This window comes from Coregonus clupeaformis, chromosome 6 (assembly GCF_020615455.1).
Source record: "Coregonus clupeaformis isolate EN_2021a chromosome 6, ASM2061545v1, whole genome shotgun sequence".
Lineage (NCBI taxonomy): Eukaryota > Metazoa > Chordata > Actinopteri > Salmoniformes > Salmonidae > Coregonus > Coregonus clupeaformis.
Window position 1 is genome coordinate 15,778,599 of NC_059197.1, and position 27,813 is coordinate 15,806,411.

At 41.1% G+C, this 27,813-nt stretch overlaps 2 protein-coding genes across 4 annotated transcripts in view; both read right to left on the reverse strand.

Moving 5' to 3' along the window:
• Positions 1-3,598: 3,598 nt before the first annotated feature.
• Positions 3,599-17,527, reverse strand: LOC121567751 (galectin-9). The gene is made up of 8 exons (XM_041877996.1): positions 17,211-17,527; positions 7,053-7,141; positions 6,662-6,869; positions 5,901-6,020; positions 5,607-5,816; positions 5,071-5,159; positions 4,606-4,762; positions 3,599-4,344 (listed from the first exon to the last, which is right to left on the reverse strand). Exons 1-8 carry the CDS (start codon positions 17,244-17,246, stop codon positions 4,198-4,200), a joined length of 1,056 nt encoding a protein of 351 aa, XP_041733930.1. The 5' UTR covers positions 17,247-17,527; the 3' UTR covers positions 3,599-4,197.
• Positions 17,528-21,816: 4,289 nt separating this feature from the next.
• Positions 21,817-27,813, reverse strand: part of LOC121567749 (kinase suppressor of Ras 1) — a 51,348-nt gene continuing 45,351 nt past the window's right edge. For all 3 annotated transcript variants that reach the window (XM_041877993.2, XM_041877994.2, XM_041877995.2), the window contains 7 exons: positions 26,908-27,104; positions 26,625-26,721; positions 26,388-26,527; positions 26,086-26,217; positions 23,558-23,693; positions 23,191-23,324; positions 21,817-22,272 (listed from right to left, as the gene is read on the reverse strand). In XM_041877993.2, coding sequence (XP_041733927.2) covers positions 22,194-22,272; positions 23,191-23,324; positions 23,558-23,693; positions 26,086-26,217; positions 26,388-26,527; positions 26,625-26,721; positions 26,908-27,104 — 915 coding nt within the window. In that variant the 3' untranslated portion in view covers positions 21,817-22,193. The remainder of the gene's footprint in view (positions 22,273-23,190; positions 23,325-23,557; positions 23,694-26,085; positions 26,218-26,387; positions 26,528-26,624; positions 26,722-26,907; positions 27,105-27,813) is intronic.

The window sequence follows — 27,813 nt, forward strand, 5'->3', positions numbered from 1 at the left end:
TAGCTATTAAAATCAGATCCAACAATAATATCACGGGATTAGAAATCCAGGGCTTAAAAACAAAGGTGTCATTGTACGCTGATGATTAATGTTTTCTTTTAAATCCACAACTAGAATCCCTCCACAGCCTCATAGAAGATCTATATACATTTTCTAACCTCTCTGGATTACAACCAAATTATGACAAATGTACTATATTACGTATTGGATCACTAAAAACTAAAAAATAAATAAATAAAATGGTCTGATGGTGATGTGGATATACTCGGAATACATATCCCAAAGGAAATAAATGATCTCACTTCAATACATTTTAATAGAAATTTAGCAAAGATCTTGCTACCATGGAAAGGTAAATACCTGTCAATTTGTGGAAAAATCACCCTGATTAACTCTTTAGTATTATCCCAGTTTACCTATTTGCTTATGGTCTTGCCTACGCCTAGCGAACAGTTTTTTAAATTATATGAGTAAAAAATATTCAATTTTATTTGGAACGGCAAGCCAGACAAAATTAAACGGGCCTATTTATATAATGAATATGAATTCGGAGGACAGAAATTATTAAATATTAAAGCATTAGACCTATCACTAAAAGCTTCAGTCATACAAAAGTTCTCCTTAAATCCGAACTGGTTCTCTAGCAAATTAGTAAGATTGTCTCACCCAATGTTCAAGAATGGCCTTTTTCCCTTTATTCAGATTACAACCACTCACTTTCAGTTATTTGAAAGGGAAATCATCTCCCAAATACCACTATTTCTAAAACAAGCCATAGAAAGTTGGTTGCAATTTCAATTTAATCCTCCAGAAACAACAGAACAAATAATGCAACAAATATTGTGGTTAAACTCAAATATACAAATTGACAAAAAAGGTATAATCTTCGTAAATGATATCATATGGAAATGTCTGCTCTACCCAAAATTACAACCAAATAATTGCAGCCTTACCGCAAAAATGGAAGAGGAAAGTGGAAGGGAGAGAACGTAAGGAAATTGTCTGTCGGCCTTGCATTAAAGAACATCATTGGTTAAGGAAAACTGTGATAAATAAAAAAGTATATCAGTTTCATTAAAGGACCAAAGGATTGACAGCTGTCCCATATAGATTACAAAATAGTTGGGAAGAGATTTTTGACATACCGATCCCATGGCATAGTGTTTATGAACAGCAAAACGACACCGGATTCAAAACTTAGAATCTTTCAATTTAAATGATTATACAAAATTCTTGCTACCAATAGAATGTTATTTATATGGGGGATACAATCTTCCCAGCTCCGCAGATTTTGCTGTGAAGAGACAGAATCCTTAGGTCATTTGTTTTGGTACTGTCCATTTGTAGCTTGTTTTTGGACACAGGTCCAGGAATAGCTAAAGGGTTGCAATATTTACCTGGAGCTAACCTTGCAGATAGCATTACATTTTTTACATTTTACATTTTAGTCATTTAGCAGACGCTCTTATCCAGAGCGACTTACAGTTAGCATTACTGGGTGATCTGAAAAGTAATAGTCAATCAATCAATAATATAATAATACTTTTAGCAAAAATGTTTATTTTCAATTCACAATCTGTAGAAGCAATGAGAATAGAAAGGTTCAGAACTTTTGTAAGACATCACAGTACAGTTGAAATATATATGGCAAATAGAAATCCTATATGGATGGTGTTAAGCGATAGATGGGAGGTGTTGAATGGAATTGAAGGATGGGACTAATAACAACTAACAACAAATAACAACAAGATAACTAATAATGTAAGCATACTGTGTCCATAATAAGTATATAGGTTGTAGGTTGGGAGCTTTTGTGAAAGAGCACAGTTAGAAAGATATGGCATATAGAAGCAAACCGGATGGACATCATGAAAATGATCGGAGAAGTTGAGGGTAGAGGAAGTTCAGGAGTAAAAACAAACAAAATAGAATTATTGTAAAATGTACTGTGTCCATAAAATGTATATAGTATGTATAAGCTGGAAGGAGATGCCTAAGCTTTGTTGTTCACTAGTTTACTCCAAGTAGGGAAGGGGTGGTGGGGTTGGAAAGTAATAAAAAAAAAATCTCAGACTTGATTTTACCTTATGAAAAATGTACATTAATTATAATCCACATGATCATTCACATTTCCTGTTACTGCAGGATTATTTTGAACAAGCAGGGAGAGTGAGCTCGTCTGTAGTGGTCGGCGAACCCTCAACCTTCTAGTCTGAAGCCTTGCAAGGCATAGGCTGTGCCACTTGGGAAAGTTGATATCCACATTTATAAACACAGGATCGCTACAGTTATTGTTATTTGTGGTCGTAAACATTATTTTGAGTTAGTTCTATGAGGGGGGAGGGTGTTCAATTTATTTTACAGTACAAGGGAAGGGTCATGTGAAAATGCTATTTATTTATGTACTTTTTACCCATTTTTCTCTCCAACTGGTAGTTACAGTCTTGTCCCATCACTGCAACTCCCATACGGACTCGGAGAGGCGAAGGTCGAGAGCCCTCCGTCCCGTGAAACACGACCCTGCCAAGCCTAATTGGACAATGGACATTTCAATTAACATTTTAATTACTGATAGCCTATTGATTATGGAATAATATCTTCTTAATCTTAATGTCTCATAAACTAAGTAGGCCATGTAACATCACAATGTTTGAAGCTAACATGTCAACCTCATGGACTGTCAGTCCTTGCATTGCATCCATTGCCCTGTCTGAATTTGAGACTGCTGCCTATTTCCCCAGCTGTATTTTAGCTGAAACACAGACACAGTTCTTAAAACATGTTTTATTTTAATTTAAGCCTTGTTCATATAGGCAGTTTGAAGTGACTCAAATCATATCTTCTTGCATATCCGATTCGAATCGGTTCTTTTCCCTGCAGTCTGAACAGCCAAAAAGCACATACAATCTGATTCCTGGCCATGCGACCTGTGTCTGAACAATCAAATCTGATTTATTTGCCCTCAGGTGGTTTTTAGACTGTTATTTGGCATATTTTATCGCTGTCTAGCTACTCCTTTGACAAGAACATGTGGAACTAGCTTGTTAATCGTTTACAAACAAATTAGTGAACGTGGTAGAAAGCTAAACAGCTACCTAGTTAGCTAGTTGACTGCTGTGGCTAGCCAGAAAGGACTCGTTTTGAAAGTTGGATCATCTTTTCCTCTGAGGCTTTAAAAATGTTCTTACACTAACTATGATTTTGAACATTCAAATCAACAGAGAAAAGTCTATGGCAGGCATTGTTGTCACCTTAGCTTGCTACATAACTTCTGAGTGATAGGAAGCATGAGCACCACCACCAATCAGCCTACACCACAGTGCACACACCCATCGTTACTATGACAACTAGTGTAGACATGTCAGCAAATCACTGCTGTCTGAACACACACAAATCCTATTTGGTCACTTGTAACTTGCTGTTTGGACAGTCAGTATTCCAAAATGATTTTAAAAAACAAAACTGATTTCAGCATTAAGGCCTGCAGTGTGAACAAGGATTTAGAGCAGGGGTTTCCAACCCTGTTCCTGGAGAGCTACCCTCCTGTAGGTTTTCGCTCCAACCCCAGTAACTAACCTGGTTCAGCTTATCAACCAGCTAATTATTAGAATCAGGTGTGCTAGATTAGGGTTGGAGTGAAAACCTACAGGACGGTAGCTCTCCAGAAACATGGTTGGACATATTTGATTTAGAGGCATAGCCAGTCTCACGCAACATATTTTCACATTTGATTTTTTTTTTAAGAACACAATACTGTATATACTGTAACTTAAAAATGTTATAGAAAAGAGTAGGGACCACTGGTGATGAGCCAGGTTACGTATGGAATTACCAGGCATTGTCCTCAGGGTACTTCTCATGAGAGATAACGTCAGATCTGGCATTATATCACACAAAGTAAGAATGATTTAAGAATTTGTGTAGCTCTACAAAAAATTGCAAAAGCAATCACTGTGATTTCTAATGGCTTTCGACTGTGATTTATAACAAACAGGAACACATTTCTCATCCTTGAAGTCGATGGCACAGCACTCACTAATAATCAATTAGCAAGTCTTACAGGCACTGCTAGCAGTAAGGAAACAAAGTGAATGTAATTTTTATCGCGGCAAGAACACATAACAAATACGTGGTGGTTTGGGTCAGAGGTGACACAAAATTAAACAAGTGGCTGAGTCACAGTTGTGACCCAAAGTCCTAAACCATCACAGAGGTCAAACTGAGGTCTCCATCCACCTCCAGGACGTTGACCTGCTGGAGGAGGGTGTGGCGGTGTTTGTAGGTGCTCGTCTGATTCCCGTTGACCACTATCTTGTAGCATTGAGCCTCACATGAAATAGACAGCTGAAAATACAAAACTAGCCTTATTAGTACTCAGTCTCTGATATAGAGAGAGAAACAGTACGGCATCATCTCTAATGAACGTCATGCCACAGTCTGAGTGACTAAACCAGCAAGAAAATCTGTATCAGGAAAGGGCTTGATTGGCATGCTTGGTGCTGAAACAACAAATCATTATTAATCCTCGAAACTGAGATTGTATACAAGCTGCTTCGTGTAACACCAGCCTTGGATGAAAGTGGATGGTTCATGGTGGCTAGTTACCATGAAGGCCTGGCCCCTGTTGAAGGGCATTCCACCAGATCGCTCCTCCTTTCCCCATTGGTCCCTCAGCTTGCTATTGCGTACCACTACGGTCTCGTCAAATCGGGGGTTGTAGTGCAGCGCAATCCCAGAGTTGCACAGTAGGTTAATATGGAACCTATAAGCAAGGAGAAAAGGATAAGATCAGTGTTGGGGAGAAACCATGACAGGAGAACTGCTACAGTTGCACCCTCCAGGATGTTTTGTAGGCCTACTTCTTTCTAAGCCAAGGGCTCATTGACACACACTTGTAATACAATGCAAATGAGGTGAACTAGAATTGCCAAAGTTCTTCTATGCTTTTTTCTTTGGGGAACAACAGAAAAAATATATACTATGATTTTATATTGTGCCTATAACTCCAGGGGAAGTGAATTTCTCACTGTGGTTCCCCTTTACTGTAAAGACAATAAGGCAGGATCAGACCTATTGGCATTGGGGTTAACCACTCCCTGGATGTTGATGGTGCGTCCAGGGTGGAGTCCACCATTGATCATGTTCTTGTATGGAACAGCCTGGATGAAAATGGAAGATTTGAATAAATTATTCATTATGACCAATATACATTGATGCGATACAACAACTAACTAAATTTGCTCAGCAACACTACAGTACAAGAAAGTAGAAGGTCATTTACAAAGAATGGTGGCAACAGGTTACTGTATATTTACTGTAACTGTCACAATCTGTCTAAAGACAATGACAGGGGTTATACTCACAGAACGATACAGTCACTGTACAGAAAGAGGAAGTAGATCACTCTAAACTAAATATGAACTTTAGGGATCTTAAAATTCCCCATCACAGGCACTATCAGTACTACTAAACATAAAACCAACATCTAGAGACTCTGAAAGACAGTGAAAGGAATACAGAAATCACAGATCTGACAAAAAAAATGATAACCAAGAAGTGGTTGGCCAATATATTATCATTATTGATTCAGATACAGATTAACTTACTGGACATCCTGGTTGTGCGGGAAATCCTGATTGCGCAGCAAATCCCGGGTGAGAAGGAAATCCAGGGTGAGAAGGGAATGCAGGGTGAGAAGGGAATCCTGGTTGCACCGGAAATCCTGGTTGCACCGGAAATCCTGGTTGCACCGGAAATCCCGGAAAATAAGGGAATACAGGTGGTGCCGGAAATCCTGGCTGTGCAGGAAAGGTGGGCTAAAGGAGATTAAATCACTTTAAATCAGTTGAACTATCTTCAAATTCTCTGTCCATCTAATTAATATGTTAGGTACTACTCACCGCAGGGTTCTGGAAGGCGATGGAGGTCACCTCCACTTTCCCCTCGACTGAGATGGTGTCCACTGCGTCAAACGGGATACGGTGCTTGAAGGTCATGAAATGGTTCCCATTCGCATTCAACTGAAGGCAGAGAACAAAGCACGACCATAAGCAGAGTCATTATGGACCTGAGGACAGTGAGTGAGGGAACAGGTGTCACTCACTCAGTCAGTCACAACTATTCAAGTTATTTTCCAACCCATGAATTGAAATCCATTTTAACTCCTAAACAGACTAGAATAAATTGAGTCACACTGTAAAATAGATAAAAAGAGAATAAAGATACATAACATACAATTTCAAGAAAACGAGTGAACCACCATGTTAGATCATGAATTACTGACTTCATTTAAATCATGGGAAGCTCTGTAAGGGTAATATTTTACAGTCATTCACACAGCCACAGACGGAAAAGGTTATTGTGTAGTCGGAATGTACAGATGTAGGATCTTAATTTGATCACTTTTGTTGCTGAGAATTTTCCTACACAGCAGGAAATGCTAACTTTGAGTGTATTCAAGGTTTAAAAAGGCTTCTAAAGTTTGTAATTTCCCCTATAAAAATATCAGACTTTATTTGCCCTAACGAAAAATGTATCAATCCCATTAATTATAATCCACATAATAATTCACATTTCTTGTTGCTGCAGGATTATTTTGACTTAAATTAAGATCATACATCTCTATCCTCCATATACTATAGTAGTGGAGGGTTTGGGTGACCTGGAAGGCGTCCCTCTGGACGGTGATCACGAGGCTGAAGCCGGAGCCATGCTGGAATGGGGACTGCTGCTTCCGCTCCTCTGTCCCCCATTTGGACTGCTGCAAGGTGTTGGCCACCACATATCCAGGGTGACTGTCATAGCGTGGGTTGAAGTGAAGAGCAATGTCCGCCCCTGCCCTAGAACCACACTGCAAATTCACATGGAACCTGAGATAGAGAGAGAGAGCATATGGTTCCGGAGATGTTAAACAGTTCTCCAAACAAGTTTAGAATCTGCACAGAAAATGTGTAGTAGGCATTATCTGGACTAGAATGCACCCACTGAATCTCTGGAAGACAAAGAATGAGGAAATGTGTTAACAAAGCTTATATCGGTGAGTGTTGACCCACCTGTCTGCCCCATGGTGAAGTCTCCCAGTAATAGTGATGGTCTTCCCCTCCTGCAGCCCACCTTGGATAGAGCCGGTGAAAGGGAGTCTCTGGGACAGATAATAAACAGAATAATTGATGATTAACTGAATAGAATAAGAAAGAGCTATTATAGTGCATTCGGAAAGTATTCAGACCCCTTCACTTTTCCCATATTTTGTTACGTTACAGCCTTATTCTAAAATTGATTAAATTAAAAATGTTCCTCATCAATCTACATACAATAACCCATAATGACAAAGTGAAAATAGGTTTTTAGACATTTTTGCACCTGTGGTAAATCCAATTGATTGGACATGATTTGGGAAAGCACACAACTGTCTATATAAGGTCCTACATTTGACAGTGCATATAAGAGCAAAAACCAAGCCATGAGGTCGAAGGAATTGTCCGTAGAGCTCCGAGACAGGATTGTGTCGAGGCACAGATCTGGGGAAGGGTACCAAAACATTTCTGCAGCATTGAAGGTCCCCAAGAACACAATGCCCTCCATCATTCTTAAATGGAAGAAGTTTGGAACCACCAAGACTCTTCCTAGAGCTGGCTGCCCAGCCAAACTGAGCAGTTGGGGGAGAAGTGCCTTGGTCAGGGAGGTGACCAAGAACCTGATGGTCACTCTGACAGAGCTCCACAGTACCTCTGTGGAGATGGGAGAACCTTCCAGAAGGACAACCATCTCTGCAGCACTCCACCAATCAGGCCTTTATGGTAGAGTGGCCAGACGGAAGCCACTCCTCAGTAAAAGGCACATGACAGCCCGCTTGGAGTTTGCCAAAAGGCACCTAAAAAGGACTCTCAGACCATGAGAAACAAGGTGAAATCTGATGAAATCAAGATTGAACTCTTTGGCCTGAATGCCAAACGTCACGTCTGGAGGAAACCTGGCACCATCCCTACAGTGAAGCATGGTGGTGGCAGCATCATGCTGTGGGGATGTTTTTCAGCGGCAGGGAGACTAGTCAGGATCGAGGGAAAGGATCCTTGAACGGAGCAAAGTACAGAGAGATCCTTGATGAAAACCTGCTCCAGAGCACTCAGGACCTCAGACTGAGGCGAAGGTTCACCTTCCAACAGGACAACGACCCTAAGCACACAGCCAAGACAACGCAGGAGTGGCTTTGGGACAAGTCTCTGAATGTCCTTGAGTGGCCCAGCCAGAGCCCGGACTTGAACACGATCAAACATCTCTGGAGTGACCTGAAAATAGCTGTGCAGCGACGCTCCCCATCCAACCTGACAAAGCTTGAGAGGATCTGCAAAGAAGAATGGGAGAAACTCCCCAAATACAGGTGTGCCAAGCTTGTAGCGTCATACCCAAGAAAACTCAAGGCTGTAATCGCTGCCAAAGGTGCTTCAACAAAGTACTGAGTAAAGGGTCTGAATACTTATGTAAATGTTATATTTCAGTTGTGTTTTGTTTGTTTTGCAAAAAAATCAGAAAACCTATTTTTGCTTTGTCATTAAGGGGTATTGTGTGTAGATTGATGGGGGGGGACAATTTAATCAATTTTATGATAAGGCTGTAATGCAGTGGCGGTTTTACACGGAGGCCGGGGGAGGCCCGTGCCTCCCTGGAAATGTCCCTGGCCACCCCTGTGGCCCGCCCCGTGCTGACCAAATAAAAAGTTATGAATTTATAACTATTTTACACGCGAGCGCCAAAAGCGGAACTAATGCAACGCTCTACACGGCAACGTTCTACACGGGTAAATTAGAGTGGCGCACCCAAAAACTGTATCCTGCCATCTGCCTGCCTGCCACGTGTGGTGCTGCTTCGGTGAATGAGAGCTCAGCAACTACTATTTGCGAGAGGAGCTACGATTTGCAGGAGTCGAAGGTAAGAAAAACGATTTAATATCATAAGTGACTTGTTGTTCTTGCACATAGCCTACATGTTCCTTTTGTTCCTCACACATAAATCAAATCAAGTTTTTAAATGTCTGGTCTCGATTTGTTTAGAAATGTAATCATATCTAAGCAAACTCATCGAAGCAGAAGCAAATATCCAAATGTTAGTAGGCTATCCTTGCTAGGTCTACACAATGTTGTGATGTTAACCACGTAACTTCATCCGTCTTGGCTGTTGCATCGCGATAACAAATACCTTTTTAGTAAAGTAATCAACAGGTTATCTGCCAGTGTTAAGTAGGGAGGGATGGTTAGGTAACAAAATGTAATGCATGCCCCTACGTTTTTTCTTCTTCTAATAGTTATCATGAAACGAGGAAGGGACATAAAGTCATTTTTTGCCCCAGCAAACAAAAAAGTGAGAGAAACAAATCGAGGTTTTGAGAAAGTTGAGGAAGAGGGAGAGCCAGCATGTGATGAAAGTGAGGGGTCTGACAAAGAGAGGGAAATTCCAGAGGGTGAGGAGGATGAAGAAGAGGGTGAGGAGGATGAAGAAGAGGGTGAGGAGAATGAAGAAGAGGGCGAGGAGAATGAAGAAGAGGGTGAGAAGCATGAAGAAGAAAGCATACAGGGACAGAGAGATGAACAGCCAGAGGGACAGCAAGTGGATCCATGTGGATCAAGTACTGCACCATCAGGTTTGTGATGAGGAAGGTTCTTACTATTTGCAAAGCAATGCAATTACAATGTAATGGTAGGCCTGCTGGGTGTCCTTAAAATGCTGCTTTCTGCTGTTAATTCTTTTTTGTGTCAATATGGCTCTGTTTTTTTTTTTTAAGTAAATACTTTGCCTACATTTTGAAATACATGCAGATATACAGTAAATAAATGTTGTAGTTGTGCCCTATGTTTACTGTCCATCTTCTTCAGATATCAGCAAGTCTAAGTATGACGTACCAGTACAGCCGAACTTGAAGATATTCCCAACCACACATGATGGGGGGACAGAAGACGAAGCTTCAGACCAAACTGGTACACTACTCATCCATGGCTTGAGTATTCTGTAATGACGGACTCTACATGTTGCTATGCATGTAGACATTTTAGCACACCAAATGCCCCAGACACCGTTTTTGTTTCAACACCTGGTTTTACAAACTGGAAAAAGGCAACTATGAGAAATGCAGGGTTTTCACTACATGCAAAGTCTGAACGACACAAGTGTGCAATGATCGCATGGAGGGATTATCAAAGAGCTGTTAGAACTGACGCAACACTAAAAGATCTCCTTGACAAAGAACACACTAAACAAGTACAAGAGAATCAGGCATACATTAAAACAGTTGGGGAAGTGCTGTTGCTTACAGCTACACAAAACATAGCACAAAGAGGACATGATGAATCTGAAGGGTCCACTAACAAAGGAAACTTTAGGGAAATTCTTAACACAGTTGCTAACCACGACCAACTTGTTAAGAGAAGATTAACTTCCATTCACAATGCAAAGTACACAAGCAAGATCATCCAGAATGAGGTTTTGGGTTGTTTGGCAGAAATGGTTCGGTCTGAAATCATAGAAGAAGTGAAGAAAAGTGGGTTTTTAGCGTCATGGCAGATGAAACAAAGGATATTTCAAAAAAAGAACAGATGTCCTTCACACTCAGGTACTATTACAATGGGGCCATTAAGGAGAGTTTTCTCCATTTTGAATCTGCAGAGAGGTTAGATGCAGCAGGGCTTACTGGAAAAAATAGTACACTTACTGGAACGTTATGGCCTGGACTACAAAAATAACCTCGTAGGCCAAGCGTACGATGGCGCTGCCGTTATGAGCGGTAAGCATTCAGGGGTTCAGGCAAGGATCAAAGAACAGGCTAGATTTGCCTTCTACGTCCATTGTAGTGCTCATTGTCTGAATTTAGTGTTAGTTGATGTAGTCAAAAGTGTCCCAGAAACGGAGGAGTTTTTTTTCTTTGTTACAGAGTCTTTATATGTTTACTTCTTCCTCATATGTGCACCCAAAATGGCTGTCTCTCCAAAGAGAAATGTATGGCAGAACCAGAGAGCTGCAACGTTTAAGCGACACACGTTGGTCATGCCGATTTCTAGCCCTACGTAATATCATGGACACTCTACCTGCCCTTAAACGACTACTGCAAGAGATTGCTCAAGAACGTCATGGTGAAAGAACTGTTGAGGCCCGAGGTCTTCTTGCTCAAATTGACCAAGAATTTGTTGTGCATCTTGTTACTCTGCGTAAGTTGTTTGGGGAGACAAAGCTATTGTCTGACATGTTACAGTCACAAACTGTTGATCTGTCAAGTGCTGTTGACTTAGTAAATGCTTTAGTCCTGACATTGAAAGACCACAGGCAGGAGTCTTTCTTTGATGAGTTGTGGGATGAAGCATTGAATATTTGTGAGCAGTGTGATTCTGCAACAAGGTCAGTGGCGAAACGTCAGAAAATGCTGAGCTCTAGACTCAGTGGCTACTGCACGCTAAGCACTGTTGGTCAGAGGGAGGTAGAACGTGACAAAGATATGTTTCTCACATCATTTTTCTATCCTGTAATTGACAGCATGCTCAATGAGTTGAACAGACGTTTCTCCAATACAAACTGTGAGCTCATGAGAAGCATACAGTCTCTCAGTCCCCAGAGTGATACCTTTTTAAAGGAGAGCAATGTTTTTTCATTTGGCCGTTTGTATAATGCAGACATTGATGATTTAGGGCATGAGCTCCATCAATTTAAGAGAGTTTTGGACAGAAAAATACAGAGTGGTGAAGTCAAAAAGCCATGCAGTACAGTTGAGCTGGTTTGTTTTATTGAGCCATACAGGGAAGTTTTCTTTGAGCTCTTTAGACTGTGCAAGATTGCTGTAACCCTTCCTGTAAGCTCAGCCTCTTGCGAACGCAGTTTCTCCACACTGAAACTGATCAAAACCTTCCTGCGGTCCACCACTAGTGATGAGAGACTCAGTGATCTTGGTGTCCTGAGCATAGAGTCCAGAAGGGCCAAGGCTCTGGATCTTGATGTATTTGTGGACCGTTTTGCCAGACAGCACAAACCGCCGTATCCTGTTGCTGTAGTGTATCTATATGATATATACGCTAGTAGCGTATGAGTGCCGCTGTGAGGAAAAAGAGATATAATGAACAATAAAACAACAAGCTTGAGCTTCTTAAGACACGGTGGGTTTATCTGTTCTCAATACCACCGGTAAAATGAATGGAGTTAGTCTGGTGTCCACATGAAGTTACGTGTGTAGACAAAGAGTCTGGTGTCCATATGAAGTTACGTGTGTAGACAGAGACAGTCTGGTGTCCATATGAAGTTACATGTGTAGACAGAGACAGTCTGGTGCCCATATGAAGTTAAATGTGTAAACAAAGACAGTCTGGTGTCCATATGAAGTTACATGTGTAGACAGAGACAGTCTGGTGCCCATATGAAGTTACATGTGTAGACAAAGAGTCTGGTGTCCATATGAAGTTACATGTGTAAACAGAGACGGTCTGGGGTCCATATGAAGTTAGATGTGTAGACAAAGACAGTCTGGTGTCCACATGAAGTTACATGTGTCTACTTAGATGAACCCACCGTGTCTTAAGAAGCTGAAGCTTGTTTTATTTTTTCATTTTACATCATCTATCTTTTTTTCCTCACAGTACCAGTAGTTCCACACACTACTAGAGTGTATGTATGTTTGTATGTATGTATATATATCCCACCAATCCTCTCTCAAGAGGTTTTCAAAAAGGGGCAAACTCATGTCTCAAGACCTGCTTCTGTTGGTTCCCCTCTCCTGCCTGTAACTTTCCACCCACATCCCCAAAGTTTTGTGGCCCATTATGACATCACTCCATTAAGTGATTGCTGCATGTACTGCTCTAAGGAAACACTTCTCTCTCTCTCTCTCTCTCTCTCTCTCTCTCTCTCTCTCTCTCTCTCTCGATAGATAGATAGAGTTTATGATTTTATTCTTTTGAATTATCTCTGCCAAACATCTATGTACTACAAATCTTCAAGCTCCACAGATGTTTTATGGCATCCACTAAACCTCTTTAGATATTTGTAAATTATACAGTGTGATACCTTTCAACGAAAGTTTATTTTATTTACCAACTATGATTTTTCCTTTTGAAAACAAGCAAAGCAAGAAAAAAGAAACAAAATCACTCCAATCATTGCACACTTGTGTCGTTCAGACTTTGCAGGTCCAGCTTTGACATGATGATCTAACTAACACTAATATTGTAACTAATATTGTAACTGAAATATGTATGATCCTATGATGAGCGATTGCTTACTTCCCCTTTCACTCTTAAAAAATTACTGAAAAAAAAATGTGTATAAAAAGGTATATGTAGTATATGTTTGTTTAGTGAGCATTCATGCTGTCATTTTTCCTAATGTGAACTATGGTGGAAATGTGCTGTCCTAAATGGACTTGCCCATATATGTTGTAAAGCCTTTTTTGTACACCTGCTCATCAACTGACAGTGAAGTACACAAAGACACAGACACACACACACACACAGACACCTGTAATATTCTTGTTTTCATGTTGTTGCTGATATCCATCAGTGTTGTTCATATTGCTACATTGTGTTGACATGATTGTTGCTTTTAAACGAATGTTAACTTAATGTTTATTGTCTGCATCCTATTGGACTACTGGATGTTAATGTGTAACACGTTTCCCTGTTTATGTGCTTTAGCAATACTGTATGTCAATATGGTCATGCTAGTAAAGCCTCTTTGAATTGAATTTCTTTTCTGATTTGGTTTATTTTACCTAAATGGATACAGGGTAGTGTGTTTTGTTTATAAATCACTCAGAAAGTTTTCTTTCTTAAAACAAAATGTGGAATCAACTGTCCACAGTAGTGGGGCTTCCATAAATAGGAAATGGCACATTGTTGTACCCTTTGTTGTATCCTGGAGTTTTGTTCACATTGAATATGAACCCTGTATTTGTACCCTGTACTTTTTAAATATTTTTTTTTTTTTTTTTTTTTCATTTTTATGGCACTATCTCTCTTGCATCTGCACTCTTGTACAAAATACGTGTTATAATAAATGTCATATGATTTTTAAGTAAAATAAAAAGTTTATAATCTTTGAATATCATGTGTTGCCAGTTTTTTTATGTGTGCCCCCCTGATTAAACACTGGCCCCTCCTTGGCCCCCCTAGTAAAATGTGTCTAGAACCGCCACTGCTGTAATGTAACAACATTTGGAAAAAGTCAAGGGGTCTGAATACTTTCCGAATGCACTGTCTGTAGGCTAGAGGCCATTGACTCTTTCCTCTTTACTACAGCCCCCATGACTTCCTGTGTGATAATTATTAATAGGCCTAAGTCTACATACAGTGGCGGTTTTACACGGAGGCCGGGGGAGGCCCGTGCCTCCCTGGAAATGTCCCTGGCCACCCCTGTGGCCCCCCCGTGCTGACCAAATAAAAAATTATGAATTTATAACTATTTTACACGCGAGCGCCAAAAGCGGAACTAATGCAACGCTCTACACGGCAACGTTCTACACGGGTAAATTAGAGTGGCGCACCCAAAAACTGTATATATATACGCTAGTAGCGTATGAGTGCCGCTGTGAGGAAAAAGAGATATAATGAACAATAAAACAACAAGCTTGAGCTTCTTAAGACACGGTGGGTTTATCTGTTCTCAATACCACCGGTAAAATGAATGGAGTTAGTCTGGTGTCCACATGAAGTTACGTGTGTAGACAAAGAGTCTGGTGTCCATATGAAGTTACATGTGTAGACAGAGACAGTCTGGTGTCCATATGAAGTTACATGTGTAGACAGAGACAGTCTGGTGCCCATATGAAGTTACATGTGTAGACAGAGACAGTCTGGTGCCCATATGAAGTTACATGTGTAGACAAAGACAGTCTGGTGTCCATATGAAGTTACATGTGTAGACAGAGACAGTCTGGTGCCCATATGAAGTTAAATGTGTAAACAAAGACAGTCTGGTGTCCATATGAAGTTACATGTGTAGACAGAGACAGTCTGGTGCCCATATGAAGTTACATGTGTAGACAAAGAGTCTGGTGTCCATATGAAGTTACATGTGTAAACAGAGACGGTCTGGGGTCCATATGAAGTTAGATGTGTAGACAAAGACAGTCTGGTGTCCACATGAAGTTACATGTGTCTACTTAGATGAACCCACCGTGTCTTAAGAAGCTGAAGCTTGTTTTATTTTTCATTTTACATCATCTATCTTTTTTTCCTCACAGTACCAGTAGTTCCACACACTACTAGAGTGTATGTATGTTTGTATGTATGTATATATATCCCACCAATCCTCTCTCAAGAGGTTTTCAAAAAGGGGCAAACTCATGTCTCAAGACCTGCTTCTGTTGGTTCCCCTCTCCTGCCTGTAACTTTCCACCCACATCCCCAAAGTTTTGTGGCCCATTATGACATCACTCCATTAAGTGATTGCTGCATGTACTGCTCTAAGGAAACACTTCTCTCTCTCTCTCTCTCTCTCTCTCTCTCTCTCGATAGATAGATAGAGTTTATGATTTTATTCTTTTGAATTATCTCTGCCAAACATCTATGTACTACAAATCTTCAAGCTCCACAGATGTTTTATGGCATCCACTAAACCTCTTTAGATATTTGTAAATTATACAGTGTGATACCTTTCAACGAAAGTTTATTTTATTTTTTTACCAACTATGATTTTTCCTTTTGAAAACAAGCAAAGCAAGAAAAAAAAGAAACAAAATCCCTCCAATCATTGCACACTTGTGTCGTTCAGACTTTGCAGGTCCAGCTTTGACATGATGATCTAACTAACACTAATATTGTAACTAATATTGTAACTGAAATATGTATGATCCTATGATGAGCGATTGCTTACTTCCCTTTCACTCTTAAAAAATTACTGAAAAAAATGTGTATAAAAAGGTATATGTAGTATATGTTTGTTTAGTGAGCATTCATGCTGTCATTTTTTCCTAATGTGAACTATGGTGGAAATGTGCTGTCCTAAATGGACTTGCCCATATATGTTGTAAAGCCTTTTTTTGTACACCTGCTCATCAACTGACAGTGAAGTACACAAAGACACAGACACACACACACACACACACGACACCTGTAATATTCTTGTTTTCATGTTGTTGCTGATATCCATCAGTGTTGTTCATATTGCTACATTGTGTTGACATGATTGTTGCTTTTAAACGAATGTTAACTTAATGTTTATTGTCTGCATCCTATTGGACTACTGGATGTTAATGTGTAACACGTTTCCCTGTTTATGTGCTTTAGCAATACTGTATGTCAATATGGTCATGCTAGTAAAGCCTCTTTGAATTGAATTTCTTTTCTGATTTGGTTTATTTTACCTAAATGGATACAGGGTAGTGTGTTTTGTTTATAAATCACTCAGAAAGTTTTCTTTCTTAAAACAAAATGTGGAATCAACTGTCCACAGTAGTGGGGCTTCCATAAATAGGAAATGGCACATTGTTGTACCCTTTGTTGTATCCTGGAGTTTTGTTCACATTGAATATGAACCCTGTATTTGTACCCTGTACTTTTTTTTTTTTTTTTATTTATTTATTTTTTTCATTTTTATGGCACTATCTCTCTTGCATCTGCACTCTTGTACAAAATACGTGTTATAATAAATGTCATATGATTTTAAAGTAAAATAAAGTTTATAATCTTTGAATATCATGTGTTGCCAGTTTTTTTATGTGTGCCCCCCTGATTAAACACTGGCCCCTCCTTGGCCCCCCTAGTAAAATGTGTCTAGAACCGCCACTGCTGTAATGTAACAACATTTGGAAAAAGTCAAGGGGTCTGAATACTTTCCGAATGCACTGTCTGTAGGCTAGAGGCCATTGACTCTTTCCTCTTTACTACAGCCCCCATGACTTCCTGTGTGATAATTATTAATAGGCCTAAGTCTACATAACAGTATACGTGAGACATTCACGGTAGCCTAATAACATAAATGTTACATTTGCACAATAGCATTAATTGATACTATGAATGTCTAGCTATGCATCTATTGATTTTAGCATTAAATCTATGAACAGAAAAAGGCAGACTACAACTGGGAAAATAATGTATTTCCTGAGAAGCAGGGGGAGCCCATTATGATTACCAGATGTGACCGTAAACACACGCCAAACTATCCCAAAGTTAAACGTTAAGAACATCTACATTTTAAATACACAACACAACAAATCACATAATAAATGGTTAGAATAAACATACCGGATTATAAAAAGGTTCCTGGTTATAAAATGCCATTTCTCCAAATCTAACTGTCAGTCGAAGCTCTTTTTTCTCAGTTGCTCAACGCTCTCTTCTCAGTGATGATAGAATTTCAGAGATGTTCAGTTTCGTTTTGTCATGCGTTGACGGGTGCAGAGGAGGAAGTTAGTAACAATGTGGCCTAGTTTACAATGTCCTGGTTTAAATGTAGGGGTTTTGACCTAAGGAATACCTCTGTCAAAATACATGTATATCTGCTGCAGTTGCGCAATATCTGTGTTGCCCTAATTGGTAGCCCTACACATAGACTAGTCAAGAGACGATGCGCGCCGATAGATTGTTATGCTTTTTCAATCATTAACCATCAATCACTCACAGTCAGATGATGTTGTCGGGCAGTTGAGTCAGAGTTTGCTGTGTATAGAGGTCAGTTTGTCTCGATGCACACACATGCTAACATTTCCATGGAAAATATAATCCTAATGGTACCTTTTTAATTTCTAATAATTTCTTATTCCATATCCTAATGAATTGCCCTATTGACACCTCAAACCGAGACAACTAACTGTAGCATACCACTGTCCTTTAGCCTGCTGAGGAAGATGGAGAAGCAGAACAATGAGGTCAGTTTTATGCTTCTTTTGTAACCAATTGGGAGGTGGGATTTACATGTTGTGAAGTCATAAATACCAGTTTGATGCATTCAAGTGCTTTGATCTAGTTGATAAACGCTGATTGGCTAGTGGCCAACAAGCTGGGTAAACCAAAAATTAAAAGTACAGCTATCATGCTTGCAAACAAATTATAGTGTTCAAAATCCATATTCATAGATTGCTTTTTATAAATAATGTTTTGTTGTTGCATTTAACTGCCGAAAATGCTGTTATCGAGGTCATTTCCTTAGTAGGTGAAGTCAGAGGCCACCATGTGGGAGAAGTGGGAGCTGAGGATGATAGATGAGTTTCCTACTAGTAATTACCAGTTGGAGGGAGAGTTGTTCAACTGTATTTTTCCCAGTCGTATGTGGTAATTTCCCACTGCCCACTTGGATACGAATGCAGCATGAGTGCTTTAGATGACTGGGAACCACATGATCACTTTCCAAACAGGATGATGACTAAGGGGCCCCACATCCAAGTTAGATATTACAGTAAACCCTTACTCTGGCTGGGAGGGCCAGTGAGGGTGGAGGCTTTTGCTCTAGCCAAGCAGTAAGATACCTTTTAAAACATGGTCTTCTACCATATAGATTTGTTATGTCAGCTTTGTCATCACTGTCTGTCCTGGTCTACCAGTGTGTAATAACATTTAACCCTATGCATTCATCAATTGTTATTATCAGCAATTGGAGGTGCTTAGGCTACAGCGCATGCATGGCACAACTGAATAGTTTTAAAGAATACATAAATGAAACACACAAATTGTGCAATATTTTTGAAAACCTTGGTCATTGAAACTTACAAAATATCAAGAGCTTGTGGTTAAAGAAATCATGCTTCACTTTAACATGACCTTTGAACCTAAGCATTAACCTGGTATGACATTGGCTGCTGTGTTCCAAACAGCATTGGTGCATTCTGTACCATTTCCACATGTAAGTAGCCATTCATATCTAGTAGTAAAAAGGAATACAATTCCTTGGGGGAAAGGACAAAAACTGAACACCATTTGAAGCTAAAGTTGCTTGTTTATGGCCACCTCCTGATAAAATGTTGCATACTGCACAGTTTAACAATGTCATAGGTCATGCCCTAACATTGACGTTACAGATCATTATCACTGGTGTTGCAAAATCTTCAACAAACCAAGGGAATATGACTTTCAGATGATATCTCTAGCAGAACTTCCCAAAATGTATATTTACACTGAACAAAAATATAAAAGCAACATTTAAAGAGTTGGTCCCATGTTTCATGACCTGAAATAAAAGATCCCAGAAATGTTCCATACGCACAAAAAGCTTATTTCTCTCAAATGTACATCCCTGTTAGTGAGCATTTCTCCTTTGCCTCAGCTCAGTTGGTAGAGCATGGCACTTGCAACGCCAGGGTTGTGGGTTCGATTCCCACGGGGGGCCAGTATGAAAAATGTATGCACTGTAAGTCGCTCTGGATAAGAGTGTCTGCTAAATGACTAAAATGTAAATGTAATAACCTGACAGGTGTGGCATATCAAGAAGCAGATTGAAACGCATGATCATTACACAGGTGCACCTTGTGCTGGGGACAATAAAAAAGGCCACTCTAAAATGTGCAGTTTTGTCACACAACACAGTGCCACAGATGTCTCAAGTTTTGAGGGAGTGTGCAATTGGCATGCTGACTGCAGGAAGGTCCACCAGAGCTGTTGCCAGAGAATGTAATGTTCATTTCTCTACCATAAGCCACCTTCAATGTCATTTTAGAGAATTTGGCAGTACGTCCAACAGGCCTCACAACCGCAGACCACGTGTAACCACGCCAGCCCTCCACATCCGGCTTCTTCACCTGCAGGGTCGTTTGAGACCAGCCACCCGGACAGATTATGAAACTGAGGAGTATTTCTGTCTGTAATAAAGCCCTTTTGTGGGGGAAAACTCATTATGTTTGGCTGGGCCAACTCCCCGGTGGGTGGGCCTGGCTCCCAAGTGGATGGGCCTATGCCCTCCCAGGCCCACCCATGGCTGCGACCCTGCCCAGTCATGTGAAATCCATAGATTATTTCAATTGACTGATTTCCTTATATGAGCTGTAACTCATTGAAGTAAAAATCATTGAAATTGTTGCATATTGCGTTTTTATTTTCGTGAGAAGAAATGTTTACTTTCTGATAAGGAGGACCTTCCATTTGTCTCTCCTGGATTCAGTGAGGATCTTTCTAATTTTGGTATTTTAGTAATAATGCCACAAATAGACACATGTAAATTTGTCTCAAAATGTTCTAGAAGAGAAATAACCATGTATTACGTTTGTACAGACATTTTGTACATACTGTATATTGCACTACACACTTTTTGATGTAATCCTGCATATCAGTAGCAGAAGTGTATTGGGAACACCAGAAGACCACCATTGACTCGGTCATCATGGGAGTCATGAACATGTCTGTTCTCTGCATGCTCCTCTCTCTCCTGGGAACTGGTTAGTGAGTGACACTCATATAAATTATGAGGTCAATCAAAGTTTTGAATCCCGGATTGCCTCTTTAAATCATATCAAACACTTGGAGATAAATCAATTGTATAAATGGTGTGGAAATTGTGTGCCTGTAATTTAGCTGCTTAAATCCTTAATATAAAGTGCTACCTTTTTTTCCTAACTGATCATACATTCAAACTGTTGTAAACATTCCAAAACAAGACACAGAACCAAATGACTTGAGTTTAGTTTTATCGTCTTTCACTGAGGAAACCAGAAACGCTTTCAGAGTGTAGCCACAATCTGTACAAAAATATGCATTCTTATGACATAAAAAACACCAACCCATCTTTAAGTAATGTACAATTTGTTTACACAGTGTTTTGTGAGGGAAAAAATATGTTTAAATCTCTACATAATTAGATGTGAAGTACCTATAATGTAATTTACAATGTAAAATAAAAACTTTGTACACATAATAAAATCAATGTTATCTGTACATTAAATAAAACAATTCTATATATATTTATATATCAGATACATGTATCTTTGTGTTATCACTGCTAACATTAAATCACTGCAGTCTTTCACTGGGTTAATCTGTGGTTGTCCAGCACATTACATTCAGCAACCAATCAAACAAACATGCACACATGTCCCTATACATACGCTACGTACACACACACACACACACACACACACACACACACACACACACACACACACACACACACACACACACACACACACACACACACACACACACACACACACACACACAAGACATGCTGACACAGGCACACAAAGAGTGCACAAGAGGCAAGTCAACATCTTACATTGAACCTCATTATTACTTCCTCTTGCATGCTGAAGGCTACAACCTAAGTTGTAGGGTGTGTTGGGTTCTATTTTCTAATAATTGGATTGAAGTGATGAATAGCTTAGAAGGAATGCATTAATGAGGAGCATAGGTTTGTACTATACTGATATAAATTGTTTCACATAACAGGCTGTGATTCATGTAAGGAACGTTAGGGGGAAGGACAGATAAGACTTGTATTTCTTACAGATACGAACACTCTCTCTTTGTTGTCTGTGAAACCGTCCTTGAACGTAGGTACATAGAGTACAGATTGGGTGCTGACTCTACAGGTTATTATGATAGCAACTTATGCCTGGGAACGGTGGAGCGCCAAGGGGTGGAGCGCCAAGGGGGTGGGACTAACCCGTGCGCCAACGGATTGGCTGAGTAAAGTCTAAACCACACTCAGTCCTTTACTCTGATTGGCCAACAGAAGAGGTGGGAACTCTCTGTCAGAGTATTTGAGAAAGAATCTGTAAACAATGGTTTAGTTCTCTGTCTGCCCTGCGTGGTTTTTCAGTGAGCCCGTATACGAACCTTCATACTTATCATACATACATTTTGCATATAATAAATTTAGCTTGGAATTGAATATCTCTTGATTATGTTTTCTCTTATTCCAATACCAGATTTGAATTACGCAATTTCTAACAGGTGAGAGAGGAAAAGAGAGAGAGAGAGAGCGAGAGAGAGCGAGAGAGGAAAATTGAAAGAGAGCAAGCGGTTAGACTAGACTGTTTGCATTAGCTACTACTAGCACCAAAATGTCAATACATTAACTGAAGTTAGGCAAAGAACAACAAACTAACAAACAACCCAGGCAGTGCATTATGGTACATTTAGCAAGACAAAGATACACGACTCTATATATTGGTGGCACTATTGGCTGTGATACCAGTTGATGTCATTCTGCTGGGTAGTCCATTCCTCTGAATTACTCTGAATCTAATACCAAACAGGCTATTCCTATGGATTGATAAGCACCGGGTGCCACTGAGAGATGTGTTATTTGTATATGTAGGGGCAGCGAGACTGAAGGCCCTGACTGCAATGGTCCCGCAGGCAATGATGATGAACCCAGGGCCTTCACACGGAGAGCAAGGAGTGAAGAAGAAAGGAGGATGGGACAGATCAAGGAGAGGAGCGGAGGAGGGATGATTCAACAGGAAAAAAGAAGATGGGGAAACAAGAGTTGATGTTGGGGAGTAAATAGGAGGTGGAGGAGGAGGTGTCCAAGGGAGACAGGGAGGGTGAAGTGGAGCAGGAACAGGTGAAGTCAGTCAGTGGTCATCCAGGAGAGAGCAGCAGCGCCCAGAGAGGAAGAGAGAGAGGGAGGGAGGGAGGGAGTGAGTGAGACCCAAACAGAGATGACAAGAGAGAGAGGTATGACAGAAATATTCACAGAAGGGAGGACACAGGAGAGGTGGGACACTCAAGCCTCCAATCACAGAGATGGACAGCATGGAGACAGGGAGAAGGGTAGGGGTGGCATTATTATAAAGTATCCTCTCTTTTAAAACATGGGCAGATTTAGGCATTCAAAACAATCAGCTCTGAAATGAACAGTCACAAACCAAACAGTTTCAACCTTTTGTCCTGTTTAACATTAACTTAAAAATGATCACATTTATTTTAGCAAAAATTCCCTATTGAAGACAACATTTCTTCTCACTGTATAAAGCTGGTAATTTCCATCACAGTCATCCGTTTTAGTTATTTAAATCAAAAGAAAACATAGTAGGCCCAGGTTTGTCAGATGGCTACACCCCTCCACCATAAACATATTCTTATTCACGCACTCATACCAACACCCCATGTTCTCCCGGCTCCATCCAATGTGACATCACTGGAGGGACAGGGATCAACAGGTACATTGTGAGCCATGAGAGAACCCAAAGCCATCAGAGTGGCATCCCCATAGACGTAGGAGAAGTATTATAAATATATACAGTGAGTATATACAGTATATCTCGAATGGGATCCTGGTCTTTAGGATACATACTCAGCTGACTTCCAGAAGTGTCCTGGGTGGGAGAGCCTGCGGTTGAGCTTCGGCAGCTTCTCCAGCATGTCAGTCAGCTGGGTGAAGGAGGGACGCTCTTCTGGCTTGAAGGACCAACAGGCAGACAGTATCTCCTACAGGACAGGAGGGAGGGGGTATTTATCTCACATCCATCATTATGGCTATACACACAATGTACAGTAGATAATAATCCATTCCAACGTTTTGGCTCTGGTAGTACAATGTCAGTCTGTTTTATGATATCACTCGCAAACTGAGGATAATATTGTTTGGTTAATTATCATGTCAATACAGTACACTAAGCTTCCCAGAGGACATCACACTGCTCTTTGACCTTTGACCTTACCGTAACCTCCTTGCCAAGGCTGACCTTTGTCAGGACCTTCTTGATGCCCTCTCCGCTGCCCACCTGCCAGATGGTGGCCTCTGCCGGCTGGTTGGTGAGTGGCCAGCCACGGGCCTGCAGCTCGTACCAAATGGTGCTGGGGATTGAAATATACTGTACCTGAGTCCTAAGCCTGTATACAAACAGCATACACCTACTCACACATTCACTTCATGGGGAGCCACATTTCAGCCTATTTATGTATGTACCCCCCAAAAATCCAGTGTTGTTTGTTTTGAGCAAAGTTTTTAAAAAGCATTCAGATGTCCTATATTTAAGTATACTGAACAAAAATATAAACGCAACATGCAACAATTTCAAAGATTTTACTGAGTTACAGTTCATAGAAGGAAATCAGTCAACTGAAATACAGTGAGGGAAAAACGTATTTGATCCCCTGCTGATTTTGTACGTTTGCCCACTGACAAAGAAATGATCAGTCTATCATTTTAATGGTAGGTTTATTTGAACAGTGAGAGACAGAATAACAACAAAAAAATCCAGAAAAACGCATGTCAAAAATGTTATAAATTGATTTGCATTTTAATGAGGGAAATAAGTATTTGACCCCTCTGCAAAACATGACTTAGTACTTGGTGGCAAAACCCTTGTTGGCAATCACAGAGGTCAGACGTTTCTTGTAGTTGGCCACCAGGTTTGCACACATCTCAGGAGGGATTTTGTCCCACTCCTCTTTGCAGATCTTCTCCAAGTCATTAAGGTTTTGAGGCTGACGTTTGGCAACTCGAACCTTCAGCTCCCTCCACAGATTTTCTATGGGATTAAGGTCTGGAGACTGGCTAGGCCACTTCAGGACCTTAATGTGCTTCTTCTTGAGCCACTCCTTTGCTGCCTTGGCCGTGTGTTTTGGGTCATTGTCATGCTGGAATACCCATCCACGACCCATTTTCAATGCCCTGGCTGAGGGAAGGAGGTTCTCACCCAAGATTTGACGGTACTTGGCCCCGTCCATCGTCCCTTTGATGCGGTGAAGTTGTCCTGTCCCCTTAGCAGAAAAACACCCCCAAAGCATAATGTTTCCACCTCCATGTTTGATGGTGGGGATGGTGTTCTTGGGGTCATAGGCAGCATTCCTCCTCCTCCAAACACGGCGAGTTGAGTTGATGCCAAAAACTCCATTTTGGTCTCATCTGACCACAACACTTTCAACCAGTTCTCCTCTAAATCATTCAGATGTTCATTGGCAAACTTCAGACGGGCATGTATATGTGCTTTCTTGAGCAGGGGGACCTTGCGGGCGCTGCAGGATTTCAGTCCTTCATGGCGTAGTGTGTTACCAATTGTTTTCTTGGTGACTATGGTCCCAGCTGCCTTGAGATCATTGACAAGATCCTCCCGTGTAGTTCTGGGTTGATTCCTCACCGTTCTCATGATCATTGCAACTCCACAAGGTGAGATCTTGCATGGAGCCCCAGGCCGAGGGAGATTGACAGTTCTTTTGTGTTTCTTCCATTTGCGAATAATCACACCAACTGTTGTCACCTTCTCACCAAGCTGCTTGGCGATGGTCTTGTAGCCGATTCCAGCCTTGTGTAGGTCTACAATCTTGTCCCTGACATCCTTGGAGAGCTCTTTGGTCTTGGCCATGGTGGAGAGTTTGGAATCTGATTGATTGATTGCTTCTGTGGACAGGTGTCTTTTATACAGGTAACAAGCTGAGATTAGAAGCACTCCCTTTAAGAGTGTGCTCCTAATCTCGGCTCTTTACCTGTATAAAAGACACCTGGGAGCCAGAAATCTTTCTGATTGAGAGGGGGTCAAATACTTATTTCCCTCATTAAAATGCAAATCAATTGATAACATTTTTGACATGCGTTTTTCTGGATTTTGTTGATGTTATTCTATCTCTCACTGTTCAAATAAACCTACCATTAAAATTATAGACTGATAATTTCTTTGTCAGTGGGCAAACGTACAAAATCAGCAGGGGATCAAATACTTTTTTCCCTCACTGTAGGTCCACCCACTTGGGAGCCAGGCCCACCCACTGGGAAGCCAGGCCCAGCCAATCAGAATCAGTTTTTCTCCACAAAAGGGCTTTATTACAGACAGAAATATTCCTCAGCACCCCCTCCATTCTCTGGCAACAGCTCTGTTGGACATTCCTGCAGTCAGCATGCCAATTGCACGCTCCCTCAAAACTTGAGACATCTGTGGCATTGTGTTGTGTGACAAAACTGCACATTTTAGAGTGGCCTTTTATTGTCCCCAGTACAAGGTGCACCTGGGTAATGATCATGCTGTTTAATCAGCAAAGGAGAAATGCTCACTAACACTGATGAAAACAAATGTGTGCACAACATTTTAGAGAAATAAGGTTTTGTACATATGGAAAATGTCTGGGATCTTTTATTTCAGCTCATGAAACATGGGAACAACACTTTACATGTTGCGTTTATATTTTTGTTCAGTATAAATGCAGCATTATTATTATGGCAGGATGTAAGATGAGAGGAAGTTGTGTGTACCCAAAGGCGTAGATGTCTGCAGCGTTGGAGAAAGGCAGGCGGTCCTCATGGTTCCCAGTGCCCATCCTGCGGACGATCTCAGGGGCCAGGTAGTAGATCCAGCCATGAGGGAGCCTCAGCTCATTCTCTCGCCTGGACACACACACACAGACCAAGACACACACATCAAGACACACATAGACACACAAACAGACACCCACAGATGGACAACCGTAAACTTTTGATCCTTTATCTGGACTCAAAAGGTGTAGAAGTATACTCCACAGTGTGTTTAACTTTTGACAACGTTTTATTTTGCTTACCTCTTGTGGTACTCTTGTACCACTCCGGACATTCCAAAAAGGCCAAAGTCTGTGATTACCACTTTGTTTGTGTCATAGAACACATTCTTGGACTTCAGGTCCTTGTGAACGATTCCTTTAGCATGAAGGTAGCCCATACCCTGAGGAAGAGGTCAGAGTTGAGTCACTTTCAGTGAAAGGAAGAGTAGGCTACTTACAATGTACTTACAATTCAAGAAAAGTCGAGTAGTACCACACCTTAACAATTTCCTGAGCGATCTGCCTTGTCTTGTTGATGTCTAGCGTGTTCTTGGCATCTCTTACAACAGAGAATAGTGTCCGACCTTTGCAGAAACTGAGAGAAAACAAGAGGAAATGTCAGGGGGAAAAGGAAGTCAAAACAAAGCCTTTCCTGGTTTCCTCATTTGTTAAACCAAGACACATTTAATACCTCTCATAGATTGATTCAAGGGTTCCAGCTTTTCCCTGCTCAACTCCCCTAACCATCCCCACCTCCCTTTCCCCCTTCCCTCCCACTAACCTGGTGATGATGGCGAGGTGTGGCGGGGCCATGCAGGCCCCCATGAAGAGGACCACGTTCTCGTGGCGGGTCTGTCTGTAGTTCATCACCTCCTTCTTAAACAGCTTCAGGTGGTCCTGGTTATTACCATCTATCTCCAGCAGCCGGATGGCCACCTCTCCATGCCAGCGCCCCTTATGCACCTTCCCCCAACGGCCCTGGAATGGGGAGGTACAGTATGGGTACTTGTGTTATTAGCTACCTTGTAGCCTATTTATTTCTGTTCCCATTCAAGGAACTCTAATTGAGTCCATTGGCCTTATTTTTTTTTTTGGGGTGGGGGGGTGGGGGGGGACCAATTGATACCAATTGACTTTGAATATGAGCCCTACTACCCCAACTCTGTGTAGATACAGCTGTTGTCATATACACTCAGTTGCCAGTTTATTAGGTACACCCATCTAGTACCGGGTCAGACCCCTCTGTAGCCATGAAGGGATGCAACAATGTTCAGACGCTGTGGTGTTCAAACATTACAAAATTGGTATCAAGGGACATAACGTGCGCAAGGAAAACATTCCCCACACCATTACACCACTGCCACCAGCCTGTACCGTTGACAACAGGCAGGATGGGGCCTTGGACTCAGCATGACGCAACAGGAACTGGGATTCGTCGGACCAGGCAATGTTTTTCCACTCCTCAATTGTCCAGTGTTGGTGATCGCGTGCCCACTGGAACCTCTTCTTCTTGTTTTTAGCTGATAGGAGTGGAACCCGGTGTGGTCGTCTGCTGCAATAGCCCATCCGTGACAAGGGCCAACGAGTTGTGCGTTCCGAGATACCGTTCTGCACACCACTGTTGTACTGCACCGTTATTTGCCTGTTTGTGGCCCACCTGTTAGCTTGCACAATTCTTGCCATTCTC

Excerpts from the sequence above, each read along its gene's own strand:
- LOC121567751 (XM_041877996.1), bottom strand. The coding sequence starts at position 17,246 with ATGGCATTTTATAACCAGGAACCTTTTTATAATCCG. Across the intron at positions 5,817-5,900 it reads TCGCCTTCCAGAACCCTGCG|CCCACCTTTCCTGCACAGCC; the intron begins GTGAGTAGTACC and ends AATCTCCTTTAG. Across the intron at positions 5,160-5,606 it reads CCGCACAACCAGGATGTCCA|GCTGTTCCATACAAGAACAT; the intron begins GTAAGTTAATCT and ends ATTTTCATCCAG.